Consider the following 9352-nt stretch of genomic DNA (forward strand, 5'->3'; position numbering starts at 1 on the left):
TTGATTAGGCTGTCCATACTCCATACGGATTAAGAGTCGAGACTAGAGAAATTCACGGATTTACTTTTGCAATCCCGTTGGGTAGTAGGAGCTTCTTCCTTGCACGGCTAATTTTCTTTCTGCCAGATGGTGAATTGTTTTGGTCAATCCATGCAACACTTCTATATTGATCTCTTTTGGCATTTTGGTGATACGCCCGAATCCTCCATAGGGGCGTTTGAATAGAGCTGAACCACATTGAACCCCCCCTCTCCCGAAAGTTGGTGGTTGCGGGGATCGAATCCATTTTTCTGCTGGGATAAACTGGCTAATTACCAACTGATCTATTCATCAGTTGGCTTCTATAATTAATAGCAAGATGTCTCTATACACACATATTTGAATTTTTTTCATAAAAAATAAGGTGGATATGTTAGTTTGCGCTAAAAGGGAGAAAAAAGAAGTGTGGATATATTACATAATATGAATTTGAAATTTGAATTTTACACAAAATCAAGACCTAATTTGGTGGTTAAAGCTGACTAATCTAAGTTTTAAGCCTTTGGTTCTAGTCACAACTTTAAACGCTTTTATGATTTTCACTTCGTGGTTAAGGCGTTTAGCCCATTAGAACCACAATGCCAGCCCTGTTGTTATTTCCACTGGGCACTGGCATGACCTTTCCACGCTCGAGTTTATTAAACCATCTGAAATTCGCACAAGGAAATGGGGATTGTTGTTTCCATTGGGTTGTGCTGAGGTTTACAAGACGATCCGAAAAGGAGTGAGGTTCCTCAAAGGCCACCTTTCAAATTAGAATGAAGAATTGTTGTTTTTTAGCGTTTAATTGTTGATTGATTTGTTGGACGATAGTAGCACTTTTTTTTTTTTTTTTTCCTTTTCTAGAATCACAAGCCTACAACATGTACAATTTATCGCTTTTCTATTTTGTAAGCCACTATGCTGCCACAATTCTCACCCCTCCCATGACCCATCACCCTTACGACAGAACTCTTAAAATTGATTCTCATCACCCTCACCATTATACTCGATATCACTGATCATACTGCCACAATCCTCATCCCTCCCACTGCCTTTTCTCTTTCTATTGCCCTTCTGGGTTCTTCTACCACTGTTGGTAGTGGAACCAAATGAATTGGATTGGTGTGAAACATGGTCATTTGTCCATTGCATTTCCAAAAGAAAATTAAACAATTAGAAAATTAAGGGTCCGTTTGGTTTCCTGGAATAGGTGCCTCAAAATAGAATTGGAATGGCCCATTCCATTTTCAACTTTGTTTGGCAGGAATAGGGTTCCGATTCCCATTCTTGGGAGAATGGCATTCCCATTCCAGAGTCTGTCAAGAAGTAAACAATTCATGACAAAAAAGTGCAGAAAAAACTCTAAACCCTAATATTAATAAAATAATAAAATACTATTAAATTAATAATAATAATAATAATAAAATATTAGTAAAATAATAATACTATCATAAAATATTAATAAATTAATAATAAAAAGCAAAGACATTATTTATTAAATAATAATTGTAATAATAATTAAGTACAAGTAACATATTAATATAACATAATTAAAGTAATAATAAAATACTAGGACATTAATTATTAAATAATAATAATTAATGTTAAAATAATAAACAAAATAATAGAACACTAATAAACTAATAAGAAAATCAGAATAAAATATAATAAAACAATAAATTATTAATAAAATGTAATAATAGAAATTTTATGAAAGTAATAATAAAATAATAGTAACAAAGTAATAATAAAAAGAAAATATATTATTTATTAAATAATAAAAATAATAATAAGTACAAATAAAATATTAATATAATTTGATCCTATCTGTAAACTAAACGGACCCTAAGACTAGGATATGATAGGAAAGTTGAGGCTTTTGGTTCATTATTTCCTTTTTCTTTTGGAAAATTAAGGCTTCTCCAGAAGCTGGATTGGTGTGGCAGAGATTATCAAATTTTATAGCTCAAGTCAGAGATGGAACCCTGTAATTTCCAAATTCCAATGAAGCCATAGTAAATCAACTAACAAAGCATTGTACTTATGAATTAGTATTTATTATTATAGAATGAAACAGTGAAACGGGATTCAAATAGCCAAGTAGCCAACTGACTATAGGGGATAAAGCTTTGAGTTGGGTGGGCTGGTGATAGCGACTTTCATTGATCACGATTTGTCCTAGAATCTCCCTTAATTCTAAATCAGCACAAATCTTGTTGCAGAAAACATATACTGCAAAAAAAACTTTGCAAATGAGAACCCAAAACAGAACTGTCTTAACCTCTTGGGTAGTGTGTTTATAGTGCACATTTGGAACAAAATCATTTCATCTTAGGTTTCCTTGGCATTTGACTGCATAGCTCCAGTGCTCCACCCCTTAAAAATAGATTGAAAGTATAACAAAATAGGAAATTGGCTCATTACAGACATGAATTTCTTGATAACAACTGCCGCATAATACTTTCGGGATCAAATAGTCACTGCACACGAATGAAGAACCCAAATACTTTCCAATGCAAACTAATATATTTATAATGATTTAGTAAAGTAGTCTTCACACAATAGTTTTCTCAAAGCATTTGGATACATTCTTAATAACAATTCAACTCTTTCTTTCTATGACCTGCCATAGTAACTTTAGGGACATGGGGAGATACATAACTGGAAGGGAATCCACAACTCAAATAGTAGTGCAACTGTTTAAGCCTGAAAGGAAAAAAAAAGAAAAGAAAAACAATTAAAATTAGTCATTATATAATATCCAAGCCAGAAGTAACAATTAAGGACGAGGGGGGGGGGGGGGAAGGGAATACATTATCTTGCCTTGTTAGATATATTGCTAGATAACCAATCAAGACCTTCATAGAGTCCTTGGCCAGAGGTTGCACAAGTACTTTGGATGTACCTGTATAAGATGATCATCACAGCATTACTAACCAAACCTCTTTTAAGGGACCTTTCAGCACTAAATGATGAAGATATTTACATTTGGATTCCTGAGCTGAGATCAGAGTATTTTCAAATAAACCACCTAACAACTGTGCTTTCATTTTTGGAAGATAGCGATCAAGTCAGATTTACAGTATCCTCAGAAGAGAAACACAACAAGTAGATGTTTGATCAGACTATTAATTTTTTCTTTCAATTTAAGCTTGATCAGACTGTTAAATTTTTCTTTCAATTTAAGTTTAAAGACATCAATTTTAGACTGTTTTAAGAAGATTACCCATTCCTTCCTAGGATGTTTTAAGAAGATTGCCCACTCCTAGACTGTTTTACAGTTGACTGAGTTTTGCTTGTGAAGTTTATATAGAGGGAAAAAAATATTGATTATAGAGTCTGGCTTGCATTTTTCAGGTCAGACTATTTATGCTTGACATGAAATTTGAAATTTTGAAAAATTGAAATGAATCAAATAATATCATGCATTGTCCAGCGTTCTATCTAAAAACAATATTCACCAATTCTTTCTATTTAATGTATGAAGATGCTGGTCTTATAACCTATGCCAGAATTTGGAGAAGCCAAAAAGGGAAGAAAATGATAAACAAGTTCATACTATATCTAAAATGAGATGAAGGAATCTCTAAATCCATAACTATTCTATGGTTGCAGACATGTCCATGGTATTCAGGATTTTAATTTGTTTTGACTTTCAAAAATACCAAGCTAGATAGCATATACTCCTGCCTGATAATTTTGATGGGTAAGGAGTCACTTCAAACTGAAGCAAGAAAATGATGAAAATGTGTATGATCATTTTCACTGTTTCATAAAAAAAATAATTGTGTGGACCAGGGGCAGAGCCAAGTTATTGGGTGGGGAGGGGGGTGGGGTGGGGGCAGAGCCACATTAATTCTTGATCTCAATCCTGACCCAATTTGATTTGTTGAAGTCCCAATTCTAACTTTAAGATAACCTTTTTTTTTTCCTGTGTCAATCCAATTTGTTTGGATTGCATTTTCAGGTTGGCTTGATTGGAATAACTTATTTACTTTATTTTGTAGGATTGGATTGGACAATGCCTCAACCTTAGCCCAGCCCGAATCTAAACAGGGCCTTATATTTTTTAATCTTGACCTTGAGAGAAACTTCAAATCGAATTTTTGGCTGAATTTTAGATGGAGAATACTTCCTATAGGTGCAGCACAGAAAATTTTGCCCAGCCTCCATTCTCCATTCTCCATTTTCCCTCATTTCTGGAACCAAAAAAAAAAAAAAAAAATCTCCCTCATCTCTTGGCCCCCCTAGGGAAAATTCCTGGCTCTGTCACTGGTGTGGAGATCATGGTTATTTTTCTTTTGGATCATTAAATCATGGTTATTCTTAGGCCAGTAAACTGCAGTTGAACTAGAGATCTTTAGGTCACATCATGGGCTATCCAACTGTGAATCAGGTGCCAAATAGTGCTGAAGTAATAGCCTTTCCTTAGAACCATCATTAGGAATGCAACTGCAATAGATAATAGCTTAGACAGCCTTGGAGCTTCAGATTATTTTAAGAAATCTTAGACTTACCAACGGCGCTGACGGAGTGAGTGTAGGCCAAGTTTATCAGTGATTTCAGAAACATTCATAGCATTTGGAAGGTCTTGCTTGTTTGCAAACACAAGCAATGTTGCATCACGTAGTTCATCCTACAAAAATATATAAATAAATAAAAATGAAAACACAAGTAGGTCACTATATTGCTTAGAAATCTACCAATCAGATCATTCACACTGTAATCATGTAAAAAAGGTCTGTAGTGTTACATACATACCTAGGTTTAAGGAATTGCTAAATGAATCTCACAGATCAACAACAAGAAGGGAGAATGAGAAGCATATCATAAAAGTCAATTCATTTAAAAGGTCAAGTTTGTTTGTGACCTTGTGTACCAGAAATCTTCATGTGAATATAGAATAAGGTAAAAACCTTAGGAGAAGCTCCTTTTGAGAGAGTGGGTGTCTGGGAAGAATCATCTTATTAGTATAAGGTAATCATTTATTTCCACATGGAACAATTACAAGGGAATCAATTGTCTATCAATGACCACGACCTGCCAATCTATTGGCTATATCAGAGACCATTTGTAATATAGACCGACTGCCAAAAAAATTGTGATGGATCAAATGTTTCAAGTCATCCAAGTACGTTGGTTTCTAACAATTCTAGTCAAACCAATATACATCTAGTGGATCTTTCTATTATGCATGCTTTGATAATGCATGAAAATTTTGCATCACAAACCTCACTCAGCATTCGATGTAGCTCGTCCCTAGCTTCTGAAATTCTCTCTCTGTCATTGCTGTCCACCACAAAAATCAGCCCTTGGGTGTTCTGGAAATAATGCCTCCATAAAGGCCGAATCTGTTTTGGAATGAGCTTTTAAGATATGTACATCGCAAGGGTGTAGCAATATGCAATAACAAGCAACTCATGCAAACATTATTTCAAGGCAAAAGAAAGTCTTGTATCCAGAATACAGCTTCCAATAGTCAGATTTTAGATTGAGAAGAAAACAACAGCCTGTATGGAATAATATAACTGATTTAATTGAAGTATGATCCAACATGAAATTGGTAAAAGAGAACAAGAAGATGGTTCCTGATGGAGGTAAGAAAGTTTAACATGAGAATTCTATGTTCTAAATTTCACTCTTTAGAAAGTGTTAATGTTTGAAGAAATGAGCAATGGCTAGAAAAATTCAACCGTTATCTACATAAACTAAGCTAAGAAAATGAAATACATAAATCAATTGATTAATCAGAATTCAAAGAAATACAATAACATTCATAGTCACAAAATCAGTACCTTATCTTGCCCTCCTACATCCCAGACAGTGAAGCTAACATTTTTATATTCCACTGTTTCCACATTAAAACCTGGAGAATGGAAAATCAAGTTCTTAATTAAGCTGTATTAACTTTGTATGAAATTAAGACTTAGAATTCATGAGAGAGAGAGGTTGTCAAGTTAGAGGAAAATCCCCTCATTTAGTGAGAAATTCACTTCCCAAAAATACTCAAGTGCAAGTGCATAAGCAACCCCCCCCCCCCCGAAAAAAAAAAAAAAGGAAGAAGAAGAAGAATCACCAAAGTATATCATAGATTGCCACTTCATTGAGTATAAAGAACAGCTTGCTGACTTGGGAGTTTGACTGAATTTTGGATTCATCTTAGGATTTGCATGGGTCAACTTGGGAGTTACTTTTTTTTATTACATAAAGAATTTACAAATAATGGTTGAGATGCATAGTTTTTTTCCTGGCAATTACGGGTAGTTTCTATAATAACTAGTAAATACAAACTTAAATCACAATTAAATATTAAACCCAAACTAGTAATTAATATGCTTTGTGCCTAATTCAAATAATTGTAATTTACTCAAGATTTCTATGAAACTAACTTGTAATATTTAATTCAAATTAAGAGTTTCTGAAACAATTTTGAGATCCTTATGGGTTCTGTATTTGTATATTCTATTTGGTTATGAACAGGAAGTTCTACCAGCCTAAGTTGAAAGGTTGAGTCTTGATGGATGGTATCAAATTTTAGTTATGATTAATTAAGATGTGCAAGTGCCTAAATAAGTATCACAAGTTTACAAAAACAAAGCCTTATCCCAGTTATATGGGATCAACTACACATATCCTGTTTCACCATTCCAGTCTATGTAGGACTATATACATGATTATTCATGAAATTGTGAGTCCTCGAATCATTTTCACTAATTTAATCCATGTTCTTCTTGGTCTGAACCTAGTTATCCAAACCCTTCAATTTGCAATCAGTTACTTCTTAGTGGTGCATTACTAGGTCTGTTATGGCACATGTATGCACCATCCACAAAAAAAAAAAAAAAGATTAAACAACTGATTTAGATAATATGGGAGAGAAAATTAGTTAACATAAAAAAAAAGAGATTTAGGTGAAAATGAGTTTGAGGTATATAATCTAGTAAAATCCAAGTTCAGCTGGAAGACCACCTTCTGTATCAATCTATTATGATATATATTGATCCATCGAAAAATGGTCATTTTAAGATAGAATTAAGCTTGGAGTTTCTTTTTACCAAGTGCATACTTATTTGCTTCTTTTTTGTTAATGTATACAGGATTGGGCCAAGTGAATATAATGGGCTCAAAGGAGATATTTATCAACAAATTGATTCATAGGTGTCATGCATGCTAGGAGTCATCACCATTACTCAGCTCCCATCTTTTGTAGTGAAGTCAATTCAAAATTCGTAGTATACATAAAGGTGACAAAGAAGCATGCACAAGAAATGAAAAAACATATCTTGAACTCTTGTAACTGAAAAAATTACCTGGTTATTTTTCTTCTGCGTAGTTCATTCATTCAGAAGCAATATCAGTGAGAATAAGACCATATAAGAACAGCTCAAGATACACTCTATGTTCTGGGCAATTCTGTAAATAGTGAATAGTTTCTGGCGGGCTTTGTTTTTGTGCCCACAAATCTTTGTTAAACCTCCTTTTTTTTAATCTAATGAATCGATTTTGTGTTGCTGATAAAAAAAAAAAAAGAACAGCTCAAGATAGTATGCTGTCAACATGTCCAAATTGCTAATGCTGAAGAGACTTACTAGATAAGGGAAAAAAATAGAAGGGCTTGAAATTTTAGTTTTAAGAAGAATAAGTGGAAGAGGATTATGCAATATTTTCCTGTTGACCATTTCATTGAGTCATCTTCCTAAAATATCGTAGGTAGCACTGAAGGGTTTCATTCTCTGTATTGTCAAGTTAGATATCCTTTAACTTCAGCTAGGAGGAAATAAGATCTCTTCAAATTCCTTCTCCCTTCTCCTTCAAAGCTTTAACATACTTCAATAAAATAATGCAAGTATTTTCTTTTACATATTAGAGAAATAGCTATAAAAAACCCAAGGACAAAGGATTAGAAAACTTATGAGCATCTCATATGAGAAACTTGAGATGAAAGAAAATGATAGGTTCATAATAAGCAAATCTCCAAAGATAGCGTAAAGATTCCTTGGGTTATATACATAGTTCAGTACACAAACAGGGCAAAGGGAAAAAAGAAAAAGTTCTCTAGAGCTAATAACAATTCAACCATAACCAGTATTTCAGTCTCTTAAAAACACAATAAACATTTTTTAAGAAGGAACTTAATATAATCCAAAAACACAATTAACACAGTTTCATGTATGTGGCAGGATTATGATGAACTGATCTGTTGGAAGATTTAGTTCTATCTAGGAAGATAATCTAAAATACCCGGATGTATCAAGATTTTGGTGGACTTTGGTGGAAAGTGAAGTTAACTGATATCACAACACAACTGTGATTCTGTGAAGGGATAAGTTTAAGAGTACTTTGTATCAAATATACACCAGAAAATCATGTAGGACTGGGGTTACTTACCAATGGTAGGTATGGTAGTAACGATCTCTCCAAGCTTTAGCTTGTATAAGATTGTTGTCTTCCCAGCAGCGTCAAGACCCACCATCAGAATCCTCATTTCTCGCTTTGTAAAGAGAGCCTTTACAAGTCGAGACAAGTACATACCCATTTCTGCAACTGATTCAACCCAAGAAAGAAAAACATAATTAAGAAACCAATGATATTCTTAGAAAATTAAGAGATCTTCTTAGATCTGAAAAATAACATGGAAAGGAAGAGCTAAAAATCCCAGAGTCAAGAAGACACAGAAGGATCGGTTAACTAACCTGATAACTGCGAGATGGGAAAGTTCCAACGATGTGAGGAAACAGAGAAGTGGAAGGACCTCTTTCCGAGCTGCTTTGCTATCTTATCTCATCTATCAGGCGTCGTTGGTCAAGGGTATAAAGGAGAAGAATAGGATTCCAATGAGGGAAAGGAGAGAATAAAGGGAACAACATTTCTGCTCTTTAGTTCTTTCTTTCATCTTTCGGTAGTAGCCGTTACCATTTGAAAAGAATATAGAATCTTTTATTTGACACGTATAAATTGGACGGTGAAGATTCACGACGCAAATTGCGCGGGGAAATATCTAACCGACCTAATTGGCGTTTTTATGTGTTTTGAAGAATCGATCTCATCGGCGGTACCTCTTTCAAGGTTTTGTTTGAGACGACTAGTGGTGTTTATTATATGGACCAAATTATTAATAATACATTTTTAATATATATAATATATAGAATACATGTGCATGTATGTATATATTCATTTAACATTTAACATTCTTGTGGTTTGTTTTAGGGAAAATTTCACTTTAATGTCCTTTAATTTAATTTTGGGTAGTGACAAGTTAACATCCAAACTTTCAAATGTGTTACTGCAATACCTAAAACTTTATTCATTGTCTTCTACTTGGCGTTGGCAT

At 33.8% G+C, this 9352-nt stretch overlaps 1 protein-coding gene across 2 annotated transcripts; it reads right to left on the reverse strand.

Annotated features, from left to right (window-relative positions):
• Positions 1–2525: 2525 nt before the first annotated feature.
• On the reverse strand, positions 2526–9090 carry LOC104588136 (ADP-ribosylation factor 2-like). Of its 2 annotated transcripts, none has more exons than XM_088894091.1 (7): positions 8715–9090; positions 8410–8565; positions 5817–5887; positions 5253–5372; positions 4539–4657; positions 2835–2926; positions 2526–2727 (listed from the first exon to the last, which is right to left on the reverse strand). In XM_088894091.1, exons 2-6 carry the CDS (start codon positions 8555–8557, stop codon positions 2836–2838), a joined length of 549 nt encoding a protein of 182 aa, XP_088750217.1. In that variant the 5' UTR covers positions 8558–8565; positions 8715–9090; the 3' UTR covers positions 2526–2727; position 2835. The 2 variants fall into 2 exon arrangements, with proteins under 2 accessions (XP_088750217.1, XP_010244258.1); XM_010245956.3 differs by having other exon boundaries at positions 2845–2926; positions 8715–9072.
• Positions 9091–9352: the final 262 nt, after the last annotated feature.

The sequence above is a fragment of the Nelumbo nucifera genome, chromosome 1, assembly GCF_055504915.1.
Source record: "Nelumbo nucifera cultivar China Antique chromosome 1, China Antique-T2T, whole genome shotgun sequence".
In the NCBI taxonomy this organism is placed as follows: Eukaryota; Viridiplantae; Streptophyta; class Magnoliopsida; order Proteales; family Nelumbonaceae; genus Nelumbo; species Nelumbo nucifera.

Coding starts and splice junctions, on each gene's coding strand:
- LOC104588136 (XM_088894091.1), bottom strand. CDS start 8,557: ATGGGTATGTACTTGTCTCGACTTGTAAAGGCTCTCTTTACAAAGCGA. Junction 5,888..8,409: donor TACTACCATACCTACCATTG/GTAAGTAACCCC, acceptor TCCATTCTCCAG/GTTTTAATGTGGAAACAGTG. Junction 5,373..5,816: donor ATGTAGGAGGGCAAGATAAG/GTACTGATTTTG, acceptor ATTCCAAAACAG/ATTCGGCCTTTATGGAGGCA.